We start from the raw sequence: 26,631 nt of genomic DNA on the forward strand, positions 1-26,631 counted from the left end.
TACAAGACATAAGATCCGCTTGTTCCAGTGTGGCCTGTCCTGGGCCACTCTTTTGCCTGGAAACTGAATCAGGAATTTCCGGTGTACCCTGTGACCACGCCTTCCAAAAAAGCTGCGGGAAGACTAAGGAATCAGACATAAGCTAGAAAAAAAGTTATGTTTAAATGCAAATGTCCCTGGTTAGTACTTGGATGTAATAACTAACTAACTAACTAACTAACTAACTAACTAACTAACTAACTAACTAACTAACTAACTAACTAACTGTAAATGTCCTAGGCAGGGACAAGTTCCGGCGGGATGACTGAAGCTGATTCGGCTGAGCCACGCCTCCCCACACCAGCGGACCATCAGGCACAAAGGGTCCAATCAGAAGCGCCACTGGGGCAGGTGGGTGAGGCAAAGCATCACACTTGTGTGGACGTACCTTATCGCTTCTGGGGCGCTCAGGACCACTAGCTGTAAACAGTCCCAGGTGGCTCTGCCACAGCCTCTGTCTCGCTGTGATCTGCACTGGTCCTGAGCATAGGCAGGACTCCAAGAGACCCAGGAAACCTAGAAATGGTGAGTGTGCCGGGCTGGGAGCGGAGACTGCGACGAGGGATTGGTTGGAATCGGCTGGAACCGGCTGTGCTGCGACCTGTCCCCCCCACCCCCCATGGTCAACTCCGGAGTTGACCCGAGTCCCCAGGGGGCGCCGCTTTACCTCGGTCCCCTCTGACATGCCGCGTTGGGGCTGGGCAGGCAGCTGGGACCTGGGCATCCTGTCCAATCACTGAGCGCGGCGACTTCGCCCGGCCGGGAGACTCTCTGGGCAGCCCCGAGTCTCCCCAGATTGTGCGGTGACCATGGGGAGGGATGTCAGGGTAGAATGTTGACTGAGTCTCCGCAGTTCGTGCCTGGGAGGAGCTGTGGTCTGTGGCGTCCCCAATCCGTCCTTTCTCGGGGGGGGGGGGGGGAGAGGGCGTGCAGCAGGGTCTCAAACCTACGACCTTGACACCCTCCCCGCCCCCCCCCCCCCCAGCTCTTCCTGGGACTGGCAATAGGTCCCTAAATTTTACAGATTACTCCTTGCATTCCCAAAGCCAACTTCCCCTCTCCAATTCACAGCATCATTATTGACTCTTTATCCTCTGGGTGCATTTCAAACAGACCCAATATTTTAATTATTTATCTCTTCCCGGCAGAACCATGCATGCTGTGGCTGCTTGGCTCGCAGGCGGTGAGGAGGAGTCAGGTAGAAATATAAAAGGAAGATTTATTGAAGTACGAGAAGGGTCGGCTGGGCAGAGTCTGCTGGATACTGCTGCCTCGAGTCTTCGTTTCGTCTCAAGTTTTATATTTTCTAATCAGGATATAAATTTCTTCCGCCTGTAGTGGAATTTTCTATTGAGTTGGGCTTTGTCCGTTGGGGTGGGGGAAGGTGCAGTTAAGCCAAGCCGCTTATCGCCACCTTTGCATATGTTATGTAGGTTTAAGTTGGAGTCAGGAGTGGATCCCACACAGATGCTAAAACCTTTCCCAAGTCACAGGGCTAACACTGAGCTGAAATAAATGAAAACATTAAAACTGCTATGCGCAGTAAATGTATAAGGAAGCAGAATCATTAACAGTTGGCGGAAAGGAAGCGAAGAAAGAAAGCTTTCAAAAAGTCCCAAGCTAAATTCCATTTGTTAATTATACCAGAGATCCAAATCTCAGAAGATTTAGTGCCATCATTACAATACCCCTGTCTCCTCAAAGCACTACTCTTTTTTTTAAAGATTTACATTTGCAAATATTTTACGGGAGAGGAAAGCCGGAATAACCAACCACCTGGAATACGCTTTATGAAATCCGAGTTCCTCTCCCCCAGAACCTGCCTTGGGCACAGACATCCTATGGGAAGTCCTCCACTTTGGAACCTTTCCTGGGTGATCTCTCCTGTCAGCACTGTCCCTCCCTGAGTTTGTCACCTTTGAAAAGATTTATTGACTTAAATCTCAATTTCTCAATAGGAGTAAAATGTGTGTAATCAGTAGAAGTTAAAATACAGTGTAAATAGTTCCAGACAGGCAAGAATGCAGTAAATTTCAGAAGAAATAAAATATTCCCGTAGTACATTCGTTTGGATAGAATTCTTGCACTCTTTTCTTCCCCTGGGGAGGTGTAGTAAGTTTCTGAGGCCTGTTCTTTACTTTCGGGTGGTTTCAAATAAAATTCCTTGTGTTTGCTGGCTCGTGGGCCGTGAAAGAATTCACGAGTCAGGCAGAAATATAGAAGATTTGTTCAAGTAAGAGGAGGGTCGGCTGGGCAGTCTGCTGCAAACTACTGCGTTGAGTCTTTGTTTGGTCACAAGTTTTATGTTTTCCTGTAGTTGGGGGTGGGGGGAGGTGCGATAAAGCTGGTTATCACAGCCTTTGCATAGGTTATGTAGATTTAAGTTGGAGCCGGGAGAGTGGGTCCCATACAGATGCAAAACCTCTCCCAACTCACTTGGCTAGCAATGGGCCTAAGTAAATAGAAACATTGAAACGGCGTAGTAAACGTATAGCAAGCAGAATCATTAAGAGCCAAAGAAAAGAAAGCTTTCAAAAATTCCCAAGCTAATTGCACTTATTAATTTGAATTATACCAGAGGTCCCAATCTCAAAAATAGAAGATTTAGTGCCACTATTACAATCCCTCCGTCTTAACATTCCTGGGTTAGCCTTGCAGAGCAGAAGTTTTCAAGCAGATTAATTATTTACAAACCAATTTCTTTACTTGGAAATAAAAACTAACAGCTTCTTTTCTGAAAGTAATAGATACTTGGGGTTTTCTTGTTGAACTTGTAAAGGTGTCTTAATATTTTCTTCCCTCCTTTTTACATAAATGCTGGGTTCATATGATTTTGCTGGATTGTTCAAACACTGGGTTTGTTATTTAGAATATCAACTGTGTTCCAAAGCAACTCCAGTGCAAAGCAGAGGCCTGAGGTCAGTGACTCAAGATAAGGCCGCCTTTAGCCGACAAAGGGAAGTACAGGTGACCCTTGAACAACAGTGGTTTGAACTGTGTGGGCTCTCATATAGCACTTTTTTTCGATCAATATTATAAATGTATTTTCCATATGATTTTCTTAACATTTTCTTTCTCTAGCTTACTTTACTGTAAGAAAACAGTATATAATACATAATACGTGTAGTTGTTTATATTATTGCTAAGGCTTCTGGTCAACAGTAGGTTATTAGCAGTTAAGTTTTTGGGAAGTCAAAGTTAACAGTATTTTCAGCTGCACAGCGCTCCTAAGCTCTGCATCAATGAAAGGTCAACTGTACTTGAAGGCCCAGTGGTTCTTCCTGGGGAGCCTCAACTGCAGGTGTCCTACCTGCTCACACCAACCGTGGAGGGTACCCTTTATAGTGAGAGACTACGGAGCCCTGGGAATGTGGACTGGCCCCTGCATGGGGGTGGGGGACGACGACGATGATGATGATGATGATGATGATGATGATGATGATGATGATGATGCCGCCCTTCCTAAGGTTCTGGTTGTGGCTTCTTAGGCCTCAACATATTTAGACCTTATTTTTGAGTTTTACATCCACAGTGTAGGTGCACTCAGTGTAATTTGTGCACATTGAGAAAGTCCGCCAATGTTTACCCAGTGACCTAACATACAAAATAGGAAAGGACACGAGGAGAGGGAACAAAAGGAAAAGGGTATTAAAAAGGGTTCACAATTTGACCCAATGGTAAATCCAAAATATACTAAAGGAATTTACATAATGAAAAAAGGTAAAAGGGGACTCCTTAGCTTTTGAGCCTCTAAAACAGGTTTTGAATGAATATTGCCACCTCCTGTAACAGTAATTGACAAACCCTCACACAATTACTCAGTGCTAAGTCTCAAATTACAGTTTACCTGGGATCTCGGTAAATTAAAGCAAGGTCCCCCAAGTTCTTAGGGGAATTACTGAATATAATATAGAGGACATAGGGTGTACTTCACCTTAACCATCAGAAATCCTTGCCTTTTCCCATAGTCATAGCACCCATTCTCCTAAAATATCCTCTAGTGAGCAGGAAAGTTCAGAACCCATAATTCAGAAATTCAAAATTCAGTTAAATTTTCACTTCCAAATTGGCTTCACAAAATGGGACTCCATGGTTTATACTCCTGACTTAATTTAGTTAATATGGTCTAGTGTAAATTAAAGAGGACCCTGAAGGATTGAAAGCCATTATAAGAAACCTATTAGGAAGAAGTGATTCTCCCAGTGTTTGTCCTTTGAACATCTGAATGTGACCTGTTCTTAAACCTGGAAAAAATGAATGATACCTCACACTGGATTTCCACAACCTTGAGTCTGTGGTCACAGCAAAGGAAAACCCTATTCCCAGTCCCCAACATTATGGAAACTACGGACTCCATCCACTCAGCAACGGGTACACATTCTGCTCTCATAGATTTAGGTAAGTCTGGTCTGCTCAGTGCCTGTGTCAGCAGCCTCTCAAATGCCATTCACCTTCACCTCTGAAAGGACATGACAGGCCTTTACCTGGTTCCCCTCAGGGAACCTCAGCACCATTACCACCCCCCCCAGTCTCTGCAGGTTGGATCTGAGCTGCGTTTATCTTGCTCCAGGAGAACAGGTATGACGTGACATTCATGATGTTCTTGCTCGACACTCATTTGACATTCAAGACATACATATATTGGAAAATGGGGCTCGCAAAAAGTGGACAAACTATTGCCCCAGACATAGTACAAGACTCTGATACCTTGGTTACATTTTAAAAAATTATTTAATAAACAGGTCACTTCCTTCCTTACACCATGAAGAAATAGCTACAAGTCCTTCTCAACACCCACAACACTCTAAATTCTTTTCATGTTTGGGAGGCAACATATTCCTTGTTTACAAACTTTGCTTTATGCTGTTACTTGCAAATTGGCCCACCTTGAATGGGCACTCCTGCCATAAATGTCTCTAGACTTAAAATTGCCAGTTAATGGGTATACCTGGTAGTGTCTTCACCATAGAGGCTTCATTGACCATCTCTCACACCTGGAGTTACCCATGATGGCCTTAAGATGTAATTTCTGTCTCTTGGTTATGTTGACTAGATGTTTATCAATTTTATTAATCTTGTCAACAACCAGCTTTTTTTTGTTTTACTTTTATCCATTGATTTTTCATAATTACATTGAATTCTTTTAAAATTCTTATTACTTCTTTTATTCTGCTTACTTCAGGTTTAATTTGCTCTCTAAATGTTTCCTAAAATGGATGCCTACTTTATTGATTACAGACTTTTTTCTACTATATATATGTTCGATGGCATAAATTTCTATGTAGGCATTACTTTTGCTGCATCTCACAACAATTGATAAATTTAATTTTCATTTCATGTAGTTAAAATAATTTTCCTTTCTCTTGAAACTTTTTCGATCCCATGTGCTATTAAAAATGTGTTGTTGAATGTCCACATATTTGGGGTTTTACCAACTATCATCCTGTTAGTAATTTCTAGATTAATGCCTATGTGGTGTGAGAGCATACGGGATTTTGTATATCTGTTCTTTCAAAATTTTTAAGGGGTGCTTTTTGTCCCAGAATACATTCTTTGTTGGTGAAGGTTCCATGTAAACTTGAGAAGAATGTATATTCTGCTCTTGTTTCATGAAGTTTCATAGATTACAATTAAATCCCGTTGTTGTATCAGGCTGTTGAGTTCCTCTGTCCTTGGTGATTTTCTGCCTGCTGGAATTTATAATTCGTGATAAGGGGTATTGAAGTGTATAATGATAGTAGTGGATTCATCTGTTTCTTTTTGCATTCTATCAGTTTTACCTCATGTATTTTGCCCCTCCTTTTATGCACACATACGAAGGATGTTATGCCTTTTTGAAGAATGGTCCCTTTTATCACTGTGTAATGTACCTCTTTATCTCTGAGTTTTCCTTGGTCTGAAATCTGCATTGTCTGAAATACATATACCTATGGCATGTTTTTTTCATTAGTGTTGGCATGGTACATTTTTTAAATCTCTTTACCTTTCATCTATCTCTGTCTTATATTTAAAGTGACTTTCTCCTAGACAATGTGATTAAAGTGGTAATTGATTCAGTTGGATTAATATCTACCATACGTTTTACTGTTTCTGTATGTTGGCCTTGTTCTTTTTGTTTTCCTCCTTTTTCTGCCTTCTTTGGCTTTAATTGAGCATTTCACCTGGTTCTTTTTTTCTCCCCTTAGGATATTAATTACACATATTTTAAAACTATTTTGGTGGTTGCCCTTGAGTTTGCAGTATACATTTACAACTAATCTACTGCCTCTGTCAAGTAACACTGTCTGTACCACATCACTGGTCATACAAGTACCTCAGACCACACTATTCCCAATTTCCTCCTCTTTGTACCTGTCACATTGTTGTCATTTATTTCACGTGTCCATAGCTTATATTTGCCAAATTGTTGATAATGTTATTTTTTAACAAAGTGTCATCTGTTATATTAACTTTAAGAAATACAAAAGATATTTTACCTTCCTTTTCTTGTAATCCCCTTTACCATTTACATTCTTTCTGATGAATTTTTGAATGGTTTTCCAAGTATGTGTACTAATGAAAAATTCAATTTTTGTCTCAGAAAGTTTTTATTTCTTCATTTTTGAAGGAAAGTTTTGCTTGACATAGAATTCTAGGAAAGTAGTTTTTTCTTTCAGAACTTTAAATGTTTCGCTTTACTCTTCATGCTTCCATAGTTTCTGAAAAAAGTCTGATTTAATTGTAATCTTTGATTTTTAATGACTAAGGTGTTTTTTTCTTTTCACTTATTTCAATATATTCTTTCTCTTGGATGTTTGTCTAGTTTGAATATGATATACTTGGTTCTGGACTTTTGTTTCTAATATTTAGTGTTCTCTGAGCTTCCTGCATCTACAGTGTGCCATCTAGCATTAATTTTAGGAAAATCTTAGTCATTGTTACTTCACTGCTTTCTTCCGTTCTTTTTTGTCTTTTCCTTCAGGTATTCCCATAAAGTATATTTAAATCTTCTATGTAAAGCAGGTTTTCCTAGGGTTCATGGATATTGTGTTCTGTCTTTGTTCTTTTTTCAATGAGACTGCTGAAATAGATTTTTTGGTTGTATATAGACCATGTTAAGAATTGAATATCTGGGGCATAATTCAGAATGCCATGTTTGTTTTCTCTTTCTTAATTATGGAGATAGTGGGTTATCCTGTGATCAGAATTATCTGATGGATCTAAGAAAATAAGTGTTTTTTTTCACTTTTTTTTTTAGTGGGGTCGGTATTGACAGCTTCTAAGTTACTTAAATGCCAGCCAGAAACCAGCAGTCTCTGACTCCATTTTTCCATCGTTGACTGCTGACAGCTTTTAAGCCTCATCCCTCTTTCCTCTTGTGCACCCAGGTGATAAGAAAACCTTGGTGCTCCTGCCTTTGTGGTAGCAGAGATGGAAACCACACAAGCTCCTGCCCTTGTGTGTGAATGCTCACCCTAACCCACCCACTAGCCTCAATTAAAAAAAAAAAAAAAAGAGTCCATGCACCTTTCCTTCCTCTCACGGGCTATTTCATGCCTGCTTGAGAGGCCTGCCTTCCTCTCCCCAGAGACCTCAGTTATGGAAGCTGTAACCCCTTTCATACCCTAGTGGCCAAGTGTGGTGTCATCATCTGCCCTCCCATGCGCAGGGGCTGAGCTCTCATGCTCCTTTACACCACGGGAGAGCTGGGACATGACAGAAGAAGGGCGGGCAGCCTCTAGGGTGCCTGGTCAGGAAACACTTTTAGCTGATTAGAGAGTGAACATTTTAATGTCCTTTTGGAGGAAAGCACTGCTGACATCTTTATGTATTTTATAATCATGAGCACATTCACCATCCACCCACTGTGGACAACAATGAACTTTCTTGTACTCTGCAGCGATTAACTTGTTCCTCAGTGTCAGCATGATCCAGGATAAACTGTTACGGTTATGTTGGAAAGAGCTCTTCTGGCTTACTATTATCTCAGTGCATGTCTGTATGTACCAAAAATGGATTGGCAGCAGCCCTGAGACACATGAAGACAGGAATTTTGTGGTCTAAGGTGTCATGCCTTCTTCCTCATATCTGAGTTCTAAGTGCCAAATAACTTTCTAGCCCACCAAATTGGACAGAGAGAAAAAGGAAGAACTGAGTCTGATAAATATTACACAAGGTAAAAGCAGTGCTTCCCCACAAGAATATTTTCATCAGCCAGCTGCATCTGATTACAGGCGTACCTCAGAGATATTGTGGGTTTGGTTTCAGACCATCACAATAAAGCGAATATTAATAAAGCAAGTCACATCAATATTTTGGATTTCCAGTGTATATAAATGTTATGTTTATGCTCTACTGCAGTCTATTAAGTGTGAGATAGCATTATGTTTAAACAACAAATGTGTATACCTTACTTAAAAATACTTTACTACTAAAAAATGCTAACCATCACCTGAGACTTCAATAAGTCATAATCTTTTTCTGGTGGAGGATCTTGTCTCTATATTGATGAAAATGCAATATCTGCGGCACTATAAAACTAAGCAAAATAATACAAAGTATGGTTATATTTCTAACGGTGTAGATGACTGTAAGATGATATAGTCAGCTGGAGTTGATTAAAAGTTGGATTTCCACAGGTCTCCTGGACTCTCATGTTTGGTGATAGGAATAGAAGAAAAAGCTTCCAGTTCTTCACTATATATATTTTTTTTTAACTTTTTTTTCCCCCAAGTCAAGTTGTTGTCCTTTCAGTCTTAGTTATGGAGGGTGCTGTTCAGCTTCAAGTTGTTGTTCTTTCAATCTTAGTTGTGGAGGGCGCAGCTCAGCTCCAGGTCCAGTTGCCGTTGCTAGTTGCAGGGGGCACGGCACACCATCCCTTGCGGGAGTCGAACTGGCAACCTTGTGGTTGAGAGTACGTGCTCCAACCAACTGAGCCATCTGGGAGGGAGCTCAGCTCAAGGTGCCGTGTTCAATCTTAGTTGCAGGGGGCCGAGCACACCATCCCTTGGGGACTCGAGGAATCGAACTGGCAACCTTGTGGTTGAGAGCCCACTGGGCCATGTGGGAATCGAACTGGCAGCCTTCAGAGTTAGGAGCACACAGCTCAACCACCTGAGCCACCAGGCCGGCCTTCACTATGTTTTTATTCACTGAAATCTCATGTAGATGTGACCCACTGCTTCATGGAGTGCTGTAAATAGTAAGGAATATGGAAAGAGATGAAATAATTTTTATCACACGGAATGACGGTCTTAAAATGATAATATTTGTTTCATCTATATAGCATTTCTGTCATTTCTCAACATGCTAAGCACCCTGCCATTAGGAAAAAACAGGATATAATGTGATCACAGTAAAAATGTATAATTTCCCTATGTTCATGATGCTATTAAATTAATGAGGAAGTGTGGGCTGAGAGTAAGTTTCTGATGATCAAATCATAGGATAAATGTTTGGTGATGACAGAATCATGTGTAACCTTCCTACAAATGGAGTCTAGATGCCCAGTGCTGTCAGTCCCATGAATCACATATATTGGGATGTTTTAGGACTCAGTGGCCGTTGAGGATGTAGCTGTGACCTTCACCTTGGAGGAGTTGGCCTTACTGGATTCTTCACAGAAGAAATTCTATAGAGATGTGATGTGGGAAATCTTCAGGGACCTGGCCTCAGTAGGTAAGGATGACAACTTAATCTTCACCTTGTTAATTAGAGGCCAGGTGTTTCTTGCCCATCAGCAAGAATGGTGGAAATGGAGGAAGGACATTGATAAATAAACTGGGGATAGTCACAGCTCATCATAGAACTAGAATCTAATAATTTTTCTATACTTTCTAATACTTCGGAATTATCTTTTGGGGTCTGCTTTTAGGGAAAGAATTGGAAGATTATGACATTGAAGATCAGTACAAAAACCAGGGGAGAAAACCGGGGTGAGTCACACTCACAATAGAAAGCAGTTTACACTTGAGAATCCTGCTATGTTCCAAATTTTAAAAAGAAGAAAATAAAAGTACCCCTTCTTCAAATTTATTACTTCTTAGAAAATTTTTACCAAATTACTTATATATGACATAGATGGTCAGTGTTTACAAAATAGTTCACTAGGAAACAATATTAATAATCTCTATATGTGATATCACTGTTTTGATAACAGTAAAGGTGAAGTTCTCTTGTGGAAAATTCAGTATCTTTAATCCAAACAATTTAAACAAAGCAGAAAACTTACACTGTTGCTATAAATCATAAAAATATAGTTCAAATATACTACAAAATATAAAATTATTAGTAAATAAATCATTACTAATATGCATCTTGGTTTTTACAGAAGTCACATGGAAGAGAAAATCTGTGAAAGTGAAGAAAGTGGAGTAAAACCATGGGAATACAGTATGAGTGGAAGAGTCTTCATGCAGCAGTCATCTGGTGAGAGGTACATCAGATGTCACACTGGGCACAATCCCTGTGAGTATCAGAAATATGGAGAGAAGCCACATGAATGTAAGAAATGTGGGAAAGCATACATTTATCCCAGTTCATTTCAAATACATGAAAGGCCTCACACTGGAGAGAAACGCTATGAATGTAAAAAATGTAGTAAAGCCTTCAGTTGTCTTCATTATCTTCGAAGACATGAAAGAACTCATACTAGGGGAAAACCCTACAAATGTAAGGAATGTGGGAAAGCCTTATGTGAACTCTCAAGCCTTCGAGCACACATGATCACTCACACTGGAGAAGGACCTTATAAATGTAAGGCATGTGAGAAAGCATTCCTTTCTCCCAGTTCATTTCGAATACATGAAAGGACTCACACTGGAGAGAAACCTTATGAATGTGAACAATGTGGTAAAACTTTCAGATATTATAAAAATTTGAAAGCACATGAAAGGACTCAAGAAGGAGAGAAATCCTATAAATGTAAGGAATGTGGAAAAGCATTCGGTTGTCTCAGACATCTTCAAAGACATGAAAGTATCCATACTAGAGAGAAGCCCTATGAATGTAAGCAATGTAGGAAAGCCTACACAGATCAGAGTTCCTTACGAAGACACAAAATGACTCACAGGACAGAAACCCTGTGAATGTAAAAATGTAATAAAACAGTCAAATGTTTTAGCTATTTTCAGAAACATGCAAAATCACACTAGAGAGATTCTATAAATGAAGAAAAAAGTGGTAAAACCTATAGAGATTACTGTTGCTTACAAACACCCAAAAGTACTCGTGCTGGAGAGAAAGACTATTAATGTAAAGAATGCAATAAAGTCTGAGGATGTTACAGTTTCTTACTAAACACACACACACAAGGACTCACACAGAAGAGACCCACCCTGTGAAGGTAAAAAATGTGGTAAAGCTTTCACTTCTAAGTTTCCAAATTCATGAAAGAAATCTCAGTGGAGAAAAACTGAGTGCAAAAAAAAGTAGTGATGCATTCATTTATCCCAGTTACTTTGGAATACATTAAAGAACACACTGGAGAGAACCAGATGAATATGAACATTAGTATAGCCTTCATTTGTCACAAAACCATTTGAAGACACAGGAGAATACACATTGTAGAAACACTATATGAATATTCACAACGTGGGAAAGCCTTTAATCCCCGTTTTTTCTGAAGGTATGAAAGTGCTCACTGGATAAAATCTCTTGAATGTAAACAGTGTGTGAAAGACTTCAATTGGTTCATATCCTTCCTTACAAGTGAAAACTTTTACCAAAACAGATATAAATGGAGTATCATGAGAAAGCTTCATGGAAATTAAACCATGTATAATGTTCCAAAAAACTTTCCACAGGAAAGAGTTGTTATTAAATTTGTAAATATATTGTGTTTATCAAGCTTCTTTCCAAAAGTACATCATTGGGATGTGGAGTTTTACTAATTTATGAAACGAATATTATGATGAGATGATTTTGTGAGTCATCTTTCAACAATAGTACACAAGATTAATAGGTAGTGCTTTTTCCTTAAATCAGTTAAAAATATTTTCTCTATCCATTTTGAACTGTTGGATCCAGAAATTAATTGATGTGCATTTGTAATATGAAGTTAATTTTTGTATAAAATTTTATTTGTTATATGTTAAGGCATTATTTAAAAAATGACAGTTTGGTTATTTGTTGGGGTTTTCCTACTAGTCTAGTGACAGTTCCTGGATATGCCTAGTTCATTGTATATATCCTAACTTTCTTACTGAAAAAGTATTTTTTTGGGAGGGGGGGACATAGGGGGGTGGCAAGTATAAGAACATTTTTTTATTTTCCATGTTAATAATTAGTTGGAATAAACTATTTTGTATAATATAAAGAATATACTGTCAGGTAAATTATTGTTTTCCTATGTGGGCCTTTATTGTTTGTTTTCCTTTTGCCTAGATATGGTGAATAGACTTTAAGAAAAGAGACTTGTCATAGGATAAAACTAGAGTTGTAGATATCCCCCCTCATGGGTAATATTAGGAATTAGGTTTTTCAGAACCATTCCCTTTATGGTGTCATGTTAGAATTCACCAATAGCCTTGCATGCATTTGGAAGGCAGAAGTTAAGAAAGCATTAGTCATGGGGAGACAAAGAAACATGTCCCAAATGAAAGAACAGAACAAAGCTCCAGAAAAAGAACCAAACAAAATGGAGACAAGATGCAGACTTCGAAACACCGGTTATAAGGATGCTCACTAATCTCAGGGAGAACTTTAACAAAGAGATAGGAAACATAAAAATGGAGATACAAAACATAAAAAAGAACCAATCAGAAATAAAGACTGCAATAACTGAAATGAAGAATACATTAGCGGGAATCAACAGTAAATTAGATGAAGCAGAGGATTGAATCAGTGATTTAGAAGATAATGTAGTAGAAAACACCCAATCAGAACAGCGGGGAAAAAAAAATCCCCTAAAATGAGAATTTATGGGGTCTCTGCAACAACATCAAGTATAACAACATTCACATCGTAGGCATACCAGAAGGAGAAGAGCGAGAGAAAGGAATTAAAAACTTATTTAAAGACTCAGTGACGGAAAACTTGCCTAAACGGGTGAAGGAAATATACAAGCCCAGAAAACACAAAGAGTCCCAAACAAGATGAACCCAATAGGCCCACACCAAGACACATCATAATTAAAATGCCATAGGTTAAAGAAAAGGAAGAATCTTAAAAGCAGCAAGAGAAATGTAGTTACCTACAAGGGAACTCCCATAAGAGTACCAGCTGATTTCTCAATAGAAACTTTGCAGGCCAGAAGGAATTGGCAGGAAATATTCAAAGTGATGGCAGGAAATATTCAAAGTGATGGAAAACAAGAACCTGCAACCAAGATTAATCTACCCAGCAAGGCTATCATTTAGAATCAAAGGACAGATAAAGAGCTTCCCAGACAAGAAAAAGCTAAAGGAGTTTTTCACCACCAAACCAGTATTACAAGGAATCTTAGAGGGATTACTTCAAGATAGAAAAAAATATATATATGAATAATGAAATGGCAAACTACATACCTATCAACAATTACTTTCAATATAAATGGATTAAATGCTCCAATCAAAAGATAGGTGGCTGAATGGATTAGAAAACAAGACCCTTATATATGCTGCCTACAAGAGACTCACTTCAGATTGAAAGACCCATACAGACTGAAAGTAAAAGGATACAAAAAGATACGAAAATTGAAACAAACAAAAAGCTAGGGTACAAATACCAGGCAAAATAGACTTTAAAACAAAGAGTATAACAAGAGACAAAGAAAGACCTAGTAATCCTACTTCTGGGTATTATTTCACAGAAATCTAAAACACTACTTTGAGGGGCATGTGCTGATCCACGCGTTCAATGTAGCATTATTTACAATAGCCCAGACATGAAGGCAACCTTGGTGTCCCTGAGTGGATGAATGGATAAAGAAGAGGTGGTACATACGAGTGTATACAATGAAAAAAAGAATAAAATCTTGCCATCTGTGACAACATGGATGGATCTGGACGGTAAGGTGCTGAGTGTATTAAGTCAGCAAAAGCAAATGTCATATTTCACTTAGAAGTGGAATCTAAAGAACAAAAGAAACAAAGGCATAGATACAGAGAACATTTTGATGGTTGCCAGATGGGAGAAGTGTTGAGGGTGGGTGAAAAAGAGGAAGGAATTAAGAAGTACAAATTGGTTGTTACACAGTAGTTATAGAGATGTAGGGTCTAGCATAAGGAATACAGTCAATCATATTGTAATGACTACATATGGTATCAGATAGGTACTAAATTAAGCAGGGTGATAGATGGGAGGGGGGTTGGCTGCAGGGTGATAAATGTTGAAGGGATTAAGGAATACAAATTGGTAGTTATAAAATAGTCATGGAGATGTAAAATAAAGCATAGGGAATATAAATAATAATATAATAACTATAGTGCCAGGTGGGTACTAGACTAGTCAGGGGAAATCATAAATTATACAAATGTCTAACCACTATGCTGTACACCTCAAATTAATGTAAAATAACATTGAATGTCAACTATAATTTAAAAATTAAAATGGGGGTGGAGATAAAGGGGAATAAGAGGTTCAAAACTCCAGATATAAAGCAAATAAGTCTTGGGGATATAATATACAGCATAGGAAATACAGTCAATAACATGGTGATAGCGTGGTATGGTTGCTGGACTTACCATGGTGATCACTTCTTTAGCATAGGGAATATAATCAATAATATGGTAATAACTATGTGCGTACTTTTGAATAACTGTCATGTACACCTGAAACTAATATAATATTGTATGTTAGCTGCATTTTAATAAAAATCTTAAAAAATAAAAGCATTAGTCAGATTTTGAAGCCACCAAACCAGGCGACAGATAGATACATAGGAGCTTTGAGGAAATCATCTTTCAGCCCATTTTCCAGATTCTTTGCTTTTCTTATCAAAAGTATCCTCAAAACCACCACCAAGTTTTTGATTTCCATCTTTTTAGAGGTGTGTGTTTTCACTGATGTCTTCAAAAGATCCACATCAAAGATCCATCAGAGTTTGGATTTTTCTATAAGGTCTCTTGTGTCCACCAGGAAACTGATTCAGACTTTCTTCCTTGGAAGTACTGTCTGATCCCCTTCTTTTCTAAATTGTTAATAGATCCATATAAGGTCAAATTTGTGCAGGAAATGCCTTATGCTGTTAATAGTTTCAGTAGGTTTTCTTGACATCTACAACGATTCATTCAAAAAGAACATGGGAGGTTGTTTCTGTGGTGCATTGTATCCTGGCTGCCTTTGTCTGGTATTTGCATGTGAGAACAAGCACCTTCCTCCTGTCGGAAGCCTGTGGGTGTTTCCTGTTACTTGTAGCCGAATGTAATCCCTCAGTATGTTTTCACTTGTTTGATTGTATGTGATTAAATGTACATTTTTCTGTCAAAGGAAAACTTTTCCAGTTATTTCATAGAAATATTTTTAATTGTTTTCTACCATGTTTCCCCGAAAATAAGACCTAGCTGGACTATCACCTCTAATGCGTCTTTTGGAGCAAAAATTAATATAAGACCTGGTCTTATATTACATTATATAAGACCAGGTATTCTGTCCTGTCCTGTCCTGTCCTGTCCTATTATTATATTACATTATATTGATCCGGTCTTATATTAAAATAAGACCGGGTCTTATATTAATTTTTGCTCCAAAAAACGCATTAGAGATGATGGTCTGGCTAGGTCTTATTTGCTGGGAGACACAGTAAGTGATCAAATGCTAACTAATATTGTGTTTTCACATGTTGGAAGGATATATGAAAACGTTCCATTATAATTATGAATTCTGAGATAAACTTTGCAGTTTTCTTCATTTAATCATCGTATATGATGAGTCAATATTACATGCATACAAGTTCAGGTGGTTTTTTTCAGGCAAATTTTATTTTGTATTCTTTTATAGTTACAATTTTGTCATGAATTTCATTTCTCATTCATTAATACCAAAAACTCAATTCATGGTTTTCATCATTGCCCTGTGCCAGTGACCCACAGCCTGTACTCAAAAAGTGGGAAATAATGAATTCTAATAAGAATGACCACAAACTGTGTGTAACAGTTAACAGGGTGCTGAAAATGACTTACATGATTTTGCCTTCTGGAGCTAAACTTAATTAGTATGAAGCCCCAGTTAGTCATATTATCAAGAAGAGGGGAATATTGGTCATTTTTATAATTTAGAACTTTTTTAAAAATCATTTTTAAATATATGGTTAAAAAATACCCCTATAAATATCTTAGTTCATTATGGTCACTGCTTATTTTTAATGAAGGAGGTGTGTGACATTTTTTTCTTCAACAGGAAAAGAGTTGACCTTGCAATGAGTGCAAGGCCAGCTCCTGGTCCTTTGGAAAAGCGTTTGCATTTCCACCTTATGGTGTGTTTCCTATGGTGACACAGTTTACCATAAAGTACCTCAGTTAAAATATATAAAGTTGCTTCTTAATATACTAAATTATATTTTTAATATCTTCTATTTGACTCAACTGAGGTTTATATGTTTAGTAAATTGTGAGAGAACACAAGCCTAGCAAGGGAGAAAGACAGGACCACAGGTCCAATCAAGCATTTCCTGCTTCGAGATTATGCTCTTGATGCTAATATTTCAACGCCCCTCATTCCCAGACACTTTATAGTCATTGAACCCAATTTAGCAGAAATAATCAAGGCACTGCAGTATTTGGATGTAGTGACATGAAGACGAACTTGTTCTTGCAGTCCTGGTGCTTATATTTTTGTGGGAAAAGAGATGGTTAACAGGTGGTAAAGCTCTAGTTGATAGGTTGGAAATAAGGGCATTGAAGGAAAGTAAAAATTGATGTGACATCAATAGGGAGGCTGTGTGTGTATATATCCTTGCTATCAGGGTATGGGCCTTGGTGATTATTGATAATTTGAATTTTTACCATGTAATATATCTAAACATTGTTTTAGGAACTGCTTGGGTGTGGAAGTAAATACAAAAAGCAACAGATTCCTGCATTTCTGTGATTAACAGTAAAGATTACCCATAAAGATAGAGATATATATTTGGTTTGTCTTTATTTTTGCAATTGTGAAACATTTTGTATTAAGAATATTTTGTATAAAGAATAAAGAGTTTGGGCATTGTTATGTTTGATTGGGATTTGCTATTGATCTGGACCAAAGATATTTGTTGTGTCTTTTAGAGTGTATCATCATTTCTGACAGGATTTTCATCAAGCTTTAAATTTAAAAAATGTTACAGTATTTGACATTTTCACTCTGCTGCTGTACACACTGAGTGACACAGTGTATCTCTCATTACACCATGGAGTTCCTCCCATTCATGGAAACACCTAAGTTCACATGCACCATTCTAGCCCATCCTGAGTTTAATCTATGAGTAGGGTGACATCTATGCAAGTCTACTGTGATTTCCCAGTGGAAACACCACAAGGAGCTATGGATGTGTAGAGCAGTCATCCAAGGAATAATTGAGGTGAGCTGTAGAGAAGATGTCATTTTGAGTAACATCCTAACTGAGTATAAAAGGAGATATGAGAGATTTTCAGTGTTTTTGTTGCAGGAATGGCTGGAAGTCTTTTATGTTGATCCACACAGCCCACAGCCCATTTTGCTTTTCAAAGGTTTCATTTCCATATGCTTTGACTTTCAGCACATGTCATATAAGAATGGGAAACAAAAGTAATAGGTACGAGTTTTTATAAAGAACAAAAGAATTCAATCTATTTTTTATAACATTAACTTTTGTATTGAAGTGTTTTCTTTCAAACGGGCATCACAATCATGTTCTCTTGGGGGTGATGGCATGTTTTAAATCTTTTTATGGCAGTATAATTATACATTTGTGAAAACTCCTTGCCTTTCATCACTTTGAATACTTCCTGCCAATCCCTTCTGGCCTGCAAAGTTTCTGTTGAGAAATCAGCTGATAATCTTATGGGAGCTCACTTATAAGTTACTTGTTGCCTATCTCTTGCTGCTTTTAGGATTCTCTTTTTGTCTTTAACCTTTGGCATTTTAATTATGATGTTTCTTGGTGTGGGCCTGTTGGGTTCATCTTGTTTGGGACTCTCTGTGCTTTCTGGGCTTGTATGTCTATTTCCTTCATCAGATTAGGAAAATTTTCAGTCAATTATTTCATCAAATAGTTTCTCAATTCCTTGCTTTCTCTCTTCTTCTGGTACCCCTATGATGCGAATGTTATTATACTTGATGTTGCCCCAGAGGTCTCTTAAACTATCCTCATTTTTCAAAAAATGTTTTCCTTTTACTCTTCCGATTGCGGGTTTTATGCTACCTTGTCTTCCAAATTGTTGATTCCATCCTTTGCTTCATGTAGTCTGCTGGGGATTCCTTCTAGTGAATTCTTCATTTCAATTATTATATTCTTCACTTCTGACTGGTTCTATGTTAGTTTTTTCACATGTACTATCTCTTTGTTGAAGTTCTAAGTTCCTTGAGTTCTGTCTCTGGTAAGTTACTTGCCTCCATTTCGTTTAGTTCTTTTTCTGAAGTTTTCTTCTGTTCTTTCATTTGGGATGTATTTCTTTGTTTCCTCATTTTGGTTGTCTCTCTGTGTTTGTTTCTATGTATTAGCTATACCTCCCAGTCTTGCCGGGTGGCCTCATGTACTAGGTGCCCTGTGGGGCCCAGTGGCACAATCTCCCTAGTTACCTGCACTGGGTGCTCCAGGAGTATCCTTTGTGTGGGTTGTGTGTGCCCTCCCATTATATTTGAACCTTGATTACTATAGGCACATCAGTGAGTGGGATTGATCCTCAGGCTGACTGGCTATGGAGTTTGGCCATGTCACAGCTTCTGGGCTTCTGGGGAGGGGCGGGGGGGGGGCTTACCACATGGAGCAGGATTCATCCCCGTGGGCTCTGGTGCCTGTTGAGACTGCGCTTTGGGTGTGCCACTTGTGAGGCTAATTGGGTGGTGCTCTGCTGTGGTCTGAAGCCAACCTCCAAGTACGAGGTCTGACAATTAAGTTCAAGAATGTGTTGCAACGATGTTGCTGACCTTTTTTTATATCAGAGGGAATATTCATTATGAATTTGTACCAACTGGACAAACAGTTAACCAAGTTTACTATTTGGAAGTGCTGAAAAGGCTGTGTGAAAAAGTTAGATGACCCGAACTTTTCGCCAACAATTCACGGCTCTTGCATCATGACAATGCACCAGCTCACACAGCACTGTCTGTGAAGGAGTTTTTAGCCAGTAAACAAATAACTGTATTGGAACACCCTCCTTACTCACCTGATCTGGCCCCCAATGACTTCTTTCTTTACCCAAAAATAAAGGAAATATTGAAGGGAAGACATTTTGATGACATTCAGGACATCAAGCATACTCCAACAGCAGCTGTAATGGCCATTCCAGAAAGAGTTCCAAAATTGCTTTGAAGGGTGAACGAGGTGCTGGCATCAGTGCATAGCTTCCCAAGGGGAGTACTTCGAAGGTGGCTGTAGTGATATTCAGCAATGAGGTATGTAGCACTTTTTCTAGGATGAGTTTGCGAACTTAATTGCCTGACCTTGTATATTGGTTCTGGGGCCTCTTGGGAGGGGCTCCAGTGTAGGCCTAGGTCAGCTGCTGCCTGTGACCAGCCAGGGAGTACCTGGTAGGAGCTACAAAGTGATCCTTCATGTCCAGCACAGTGACCAACCAGGGTGAGTGCCTGTGTGGGCCCTTTAAAGGGACATCTGGGTTTCCTGTAGTCTACCATCCCACCCAGAAGGTCGGAATCCCCACTGTTTTTCACAGACAGATGTTGTGGGGGCTCCTCTTCCTGGCACCAGTACTCTGGGCTGGGGAGGCTGGTAGGGGGTAGGGTCCCTGACTCCTCCAGGGGTAACCTCTATGGCCAAAATATCCCTCCCAATTTTCATCCGCCACAGGAGGTTTGGGGTCAGCCTGTTTCGTGTATCCACCCCTCCAACCAGTCTCCTCGTGGCTTCTTCCTTTATATTCTTAGTTATAAAGCTTCTGTTTAGGTAGACTTCAGATGGTTCTCCAGGTTGATTGTCCTATAATTTAGTTGTAATTTTGATGTGTTCACAGGATGAGACAGGCAGCGTGTATCTGCTCCACCATCTTGGATCACTAATTTTCATTCTCATATAGTTTTAAGTTTTTGTGATTAAAGTACTCATTCACTCATAATAACAAAAACATAAATCATGTTTCTCTCAATACCCTGTTGCCAAAACCACCACGACATGCCTGCAGTGATAGAGAAGAGCAGTATATTAACTTGTAGTAACAAACAACTGCAAATGATAAATGACTGTAGGTGTATCAGTAAGGGTGCTCAAAAGGGCTTATTATAGAATTTGAACTGCTGTCAGGTGATTTGACTGATATTTAATGAAGCCAGATGTTCCTCTCTATTGGGTGTCTGTGAGGCAGTAAATATAATTCTGTGATTGGTAATAATAATCGTTTGGATGTTTGGTCATTTTGTGGATTGGACTTTCTTCTCTTTTACCATTTTTTAGAGACATGATTTTAAACGTCTTTTGATCTTGTTCTGCTGTTTCCATCACAGTCAGCAAACAGCATTGTCTGGTGGTGCAGGAATGTAACATTTTTCTCTTCAACAGAATAAGACATGTTCTACCGGTGAGTGGGAGGCTGTTCCTAATTATCCAGTATTATATTTTCCTTCTCAATTATTATCTAAGCATTTGAACATTTCTTACAGTGTAGTTGACATTGTTTTAAGTGTTTCCATACAGTAACTTAGTAATACTATACAAATTCCTTACTCCTTAGCAAACTCTGTAATACTTTTTTAGTCTGTTTTGTTGAAATAAGTTTCTATGCCCAAGATGGAGCCGCTTCTGTTTGGTAAGCCATATCAGCAAACTGAAACTTAGATACCTTTCCTGTTCCTATAAATGCTCCGCTTGAGCAGAAACACAGTATATCTGGCTAGACCCCAGAGCCAATCCTCAGCTGCCATCAATCCTCAGCTGCCACAATGATTTCTTTGTTCTTAATCAGGTCAGATGTGCAACCCCAGCCAATGAACTGACACCAAAAACTCCTTATTCCCTGAATGCCTTCCCCTACCACAGCTGCACTGCCCCTTGTGTGCAGTTGTCAGTACTCTTGAGAATAGAAACTGCCCCTTCATGAAGTATGAATAAAATTTGCTTAGGTCAACTAAGACATTTTATTAATTATTTTAACACTATTAATAAGTCAACTGAGGCCTATATGGTTAGATAAAGTGTCAGAAACACAAACCTAGCAAAAGACACAGAGGACCACTATTTCAATCATGCCTTTCTGAGAGACCATATGTTAATACTAGCTTTTGTGTCTCCCTTTTCTACTAGGCACTCTAGACTCAAAACACACTTAATCAAGCTCAAAATTAATCAAGGCACCATAGGTTCTGGATATAAGGCATGAAACAAGTTCTTTCAGAGGCTTTTAGGTTTGTGGGGAAAGAGTGTTAGTTAACAAATGATAAAGCTTGGTTTATAAACCAGAAACAAACTTTGAAGGAAATTTCAGAGTCAAGGGTGGCTCCTTTTCAAATATTTATATTTTGTCTCTGAATATTTTACATGAGAGGAAAGCCAAGAATAATCACGTTGAATACGTTGTATGAAATCCCTGTTCCTCTCCCTCAGGACCTGCCCTGGGCACAGACATCCTTTGGGAATGCGGTGGAGGCTCCTCTTTGGAAACTTTCCTGGGTGATCTGTCCTGTCAGCACTGCCTCTCCTTGAGTCTGTCAGCCTCAAAAGATGTATTAAGTTTTTTAAAGTCTCCATTTTTCAATAACTATAAAATAATTAATAAATCTTGAAACGCAGTATACAATATTTCCAAGGAGGAAAGACAAATGAATTTCAGAAAAACAAAATATTCCAGTATTACAGTGAATGTGTTTAAACTTCTTGTTTCTCATTTTCCTCCTCAGGAGGAGTGAGATTCTGAGGTCTCTTCTTTATTTTTTCTTTAGGGCGTTGAGGGGAATGTGAACAGAATTCCAGGGCTTAGACTGGAACACCAGAATTGTTCAAGTATGATTAATGGTTTCTACAACAGTTTGTTGCTGTGGAAATAATTATTAGTTAATATAATTGTTTTCTGAAAATAATATTTGTAGATTTCCTGGTTGAATAGAAAAATGCTTTACACTTTTCTCCTATGTACATTAATATTGGGTTTGTGTGATTTTGCTGCATCCTACAAACACTGGACTGAGTTTTGTGTCCGGGTTAGGGTTCGTGAATTGGGAATTCATTTGGGTCAGAACCTTAAAGTGAATCCAGCCGAGAGTTTCTTCACTGAGATGAAGCCTGAGAGAGGGAGCGTTTCCATTATTCCCCGGGGAGAGGAGGGTGTGGGAGCTCCCTGAGTTCATTCCTGGGGCTGCTCAGGTGTCCCTCCCTCCTTCCCCAGGGACTGACCCACTCCAGGGGTTCTGTCTCAACCTGGAGTCTGGAATGTGGAACCTTCTGAAAATGGCTTTCCTTCTGTCCTGTGGGAAGCAGGCTGCTCATCTGAGCTGATTCCAATACTTGTGTTTCTTTCCTTTGGGTCCTTTACGCCTGAATAGAGCAGCCCTTTGGCTCTGGTTTCCCTGAGCACTTGGGCTCTGAGACTGGAATATGACAGAGCTGTGAGGTGAGGAAAGCAAGAGAATTGTGGAACCAAATAGTTTTTGTTCCTTTTAGGCAAGACAACCTGAAGATGTGAGATGAATGCGTTGAAGTTCTGATGTACATTTTTTATTTTCAGATCAGGTTTTGTATGCACATTGAAAATTAAAAAGGCTAAAGCAACTGAATTCCTATTGTAATTGAAATGAGGAAAACTGCTGAAAGCTTATGTAAATCTTTGACAATCCCACTACATTTAAGGGGCTAAAATGAACCCTCTGGTGATTATAATATTCTACTTATTCCTGAAAATACCCCCAAGGGTGAGATATAGGGGAAGGACGAACTAGGACTCCACATGTCCTCTTATTTAGCAAGAGATTTGAACATTTTCATTTTGTATGGTTTATACATTTGTAGCCATTAGTGTTTAAAGATATTAAATCTTCTAATGGTTTCCTATGTACAAAAGTTAAATAAAGACTGTTAAATAGTAAACTATAGTACACATAAATTTCTCTGTTTATTTTAAGTAAATCTGTAAAGTAGGAAAGTCTAATTAAGGAAAATTCCCCTGCAACACATCCTGACCCCTTCCATGGCTGTTACTTCAGCCACCCCAAGTACAGTTTTGATCATTTCTTGAGCCTCCTGTTAGTGTTTCTTGATATAAATCAATTGCAAATGCGTATTTTTATTTTACCCACCTTTGATCTTGTAATAAGTAGTGGTCTCCATATTTTTGGAAACCCCTTGTGCCCCCACCTGGACAAGCTGATGAGAAAGCCTGGGTGGTCTCTCTAGAGTAAGGAGGAGATCCAACCACAATAGCTGCCTGTGTGACATGAGGGGGCGGGCAAGAAAGCCAACTATTACCTGTGCCAGAAGTGGCCCCATCTAGTGGTAGCCTCTGAAGGAGCCATTTAAGTGAAAGGGGGCGGGGGGAGGGCAGCCAGTAGGTGGCTGGCTGAGTCCACTCCTGATACCAGAGGGCTCCCCAGGACCCCTCAGTGCCTCTGCTGCTGCTGCCCCTGCCTCTACTGCAGCCCAGATCCTGACCCTCAGTGTTAAGGGGACAACAGCCATCGCCTCAATGGGGCACAGCCAAGGGATTAGTTCAAACCTTTTTTAAGCCGAGGGTCCTTAAACCCTACAGAACAAACCATTTCTCCTGGGAGAGGCTCCTAGCCCTGAGGGTACTGTTTTGATCCTCTCAGCAGAAACAAGTTAACAAATAGCAGGATAGAGAGGCACCTCCTCCCCACCAAGTTATCCAGTGATGAAGAAACAAAACAGGGTAGGTCAGGAGGAAGGAAATAATAGATAAAATACTGAAACAGAGGTCCACAATTTGAAATCCAAAATATACTAATAGAATTTACATAGCAAAACACATTAAAAAGTGCATGCATTTGGTGCCTCTGCAACATAAGTTGAGTTAACGCACTAATTCAGAAACTTTCAAGCAGTTAATCAATACTAGCTCTCAAATTACAGTTATACCTGGGATCCCATTAAATTTAAGCAAGTTACCACTGATGATCTTAGGAGGGGTTAATGAATATAATATAGAGAACAATATAAAAACAGGACAGTGTTTCTCCTTAACCATCAGAACTGTGGTCTTGCCTAAATTCTCCGTGGTTACAACACCCGTTGTCTTAAAATATCCCACACTGAGGAGGGAGGCTCTGAACCAATGATTCATGACTTAAAATTAAAGGAACTCTTTGCCACTTACAGATTGGCTTGACAAAGTGGGACCCCACGGACCTTACCCACTGAATAAATTAATTAATATGGCCCAATTGAAATTATGCAGGGCCTTAAAGGATTTAAAATTATATAGAAAACCTAGATAGCGAAGGGTTGATTGTTCCCAGTTCCTAAACAGTATGTGTGAATGTTTAACATAAACAATATGGTGAATGTTTAAATAAAAAAAGTTATTACCGTAAAAAACACATTGTCATTAGTCCCCCTCAAAATACTCTCCCTTGCTTCAAACATATCCCATCATTCTTGCCTCAGCTTCCGCTCCCCACATAAGAACGCAGGATATGGTGAGGCCAAAAAGTAACACCCACGGAGCCATAGATAGGGGAGTCATACCACTATAGTCTCGCTGGCGGCTGGGTTGGAGACACAGGAAGCAGGAACCACACGATCCGCAACCTGCCGTCTGGTTCTCTGCCGATCAACTTCACTTGCTAGCTGCAATCCGCCGTGCTAACTGCAATCCGCTCTTGCTAGCTCAGCCACCATCTTCTTGCTAGCCCCTATTTTCTGCTAGCGTAGCCACAGCAGTTATATTAGTGGCCAATGGCTCACTGGTTACAGCTGATGGCCAACGAGCCACAGCTGATGGCCATCCAATTACAGTTGATGGCCATTTACTACCCTAGTGAGCACCTTTCCACATGAGGGCGAGGGCCTGGAAACTGCACTCCTGGCTGTCCCCACAGGCTGTAATTGGGTTCAGTCCTATATACCATCCAGAAGGTCTCAACACCACTGTCCTGTGGGGTGGCCTGCGGGGTCTCAGCTCCTGCTCCCCACATAAGAATGCAGGATATGGTGAGGCCAAAAAGGAACACCCACGGAGCCATAGATGGAGGAGTCATACCACTATATTCTCTCTGGTGGCATCCGCCTCTTGCAATCCGTGCTTGTTAGCTCAGCCACCATCTCCTTGCTAGCCCCCATTTGCTGCTAGCGTAGTCACAGCAGTTATATTAGTGGCCAATGGCTCACTGGTTATAGCTGACGGCCAACTAGCCACAGCTGATGGCCATCCAATCACAGTTGATGGCCATTTACTACCTGAGCCAGCACCTTTCCACGTGAGGCTGAGAGCCTGGAAACTGCACTCCTGGCTCTGTCCCCACAACCACATTACTATCTCAAGGCTATGTGCTTGGGGTAGCTTCTAGAGAAGAAACGCAAGCCCATTCCAGAGACAGAGAAGTGGGTCAGGAGCCTCTGATGGCCTGGGTCCAGCTTGAGGGTCAACCGGAGGTCATATCCCTTCAGTGGCCTCCTCAATACCCAGAGAGCCTCAAATCACTACCATCAGTGTTATCGGCCTCCTCTATGACAACTGGTTGCTGTATAGAGTTTAAGGAATCAGGGCTTAAGTCAGGTTGGAAGTAATCCCTCTGCTGTGCCACAGTGAGGCTATGGGTGTTGTCCTGAATAACCCAGAGGGTCAGGATCTTTGTCGCATTAGACGCGGGCAGCAAACAGCAGCAGTATTACTTAGGGGTCCTGGTGAACTCCTGGAATCTCACCACCTACTGGCTGCCTTTCCTTGTGTCTTCATTTTCTCTTTGAAATAACTGTGCCTTAAGAACTGAACTTTTGATGGGCTCACCTCATTCACAAAGTATAACCATCCTCTTACCCTCCCAAGACTTCCCCCTAAAGTCCGGACAATTCAGAGTCCTCTGTATACAGACCCCAGGCTGGGTGGGTCCACGATACAGCGATACAGCCCAGGGCAGCACAGCTCACAGGAGGGCTCCCCATCGAGCAGCAGCTCCCAGTGCAGGAGCCTCCAGGCTTCTCATCAGCCTGACAGGTAAGAAGCAGGAGGGGGAAAAAGAGGGGTGGGGCTTAAGGTGTCAGTAAACAAACATCAAAAGTTGTGGACCCCCAACTACTCAAGACAACAACAAACATGGGTTTGTTGAAAAATAAGCATGTGCACTAGCTTGTTTTTCCATAAAGACACAGGATGATTTAGGAGCTATTTTAGCCAGTAAGTCAAGCAATTATTACTGAGATAAAACTGCTCTGGCTGTGGCATTGGCCAACTCTCCTTATGTAAGGGAGAAATTTCTGATCTTTCTTTTACTGACACTCAGATCCATGGAAAGAAAACTGTGGAAGCAAACCCAGAAACATGCAGACCTCCTGGAAGTTCTGGTTATAGAGGTTCAATGGAAGGGAACAATGGGAGGCTTGTTTCCTTATGAAGAGAG

The 26,631-nt window shown here is 39.9% G+C and overlaps 1 protein-coding gene across 2 annotated transcripts; it reads left to right on the top strand.

Annotated features, from left to right (window-relative positions):
• LOC109454324 (uncharacterized) lies at positions 1-17,148 on the top strand. 2 transcript variants are annotated; one of them, XM_074338128.2, is made up of 5 exons: positions 1-179; positions 280-564; positions 9,570-9,696; positions 9,893-9,953; positions 10,349-17,148. In XM_074338128.2, exons 2-5 carry the CDS (start codon positions 562-564, stop codon positions 11,103-11,105), a joined length of 948 nt encoding a protein of 315 aa, XP_074194229.1. In that variant the 5' UTR covers positions 1-179; positions 280-561; the 3' UTR covers positions 11,106-17,148. The 2 variants fall into 2 exon arrangements, with proteins under 2 accessions (XP_074194229.1, XP_088648657.1); XM_088792531.1 differs by having other exon boundaries at positions 1-564.
• The last annotated feature ends 9,483 nt before the right edge of the window (positions 17,149-26,631 follow it).

The sequence above is a fragment of the Rhinolophus sinicus genome, chromosome 15 (assembly GCF_057876585.1).
Source record: "Rhinolophus sinicus isolate RSI-liver-muscle chromosome 15, RSI-T2T, whole genome shotgun sequence".
Lineage (NCBI taxonomy): Eukaryota > Metazoa > Chordata > Mammalia > Chiroptera > Rhinolophidae > Rhinolophus > Rhinolophus sinicus.

Coding starts and splice junctions, on each gene's coding strand:
- LOC109454324 (XM_088792531.1), top strand. Junction 9,697..9,892: donor CAGGGACCTGGCCTCAGTAG/GTAAGGATGACA, acceptor GTCTGCTTTTAG/GGAAAGAATTGGAAGATTAT. Junction 9,954..10,348: donor AACCAGGGGAGAAAACCGGG/GTGAGTCACACT, acceptor TGGTTTTTACAG/AAGTCACATGGAAGAGAAAA.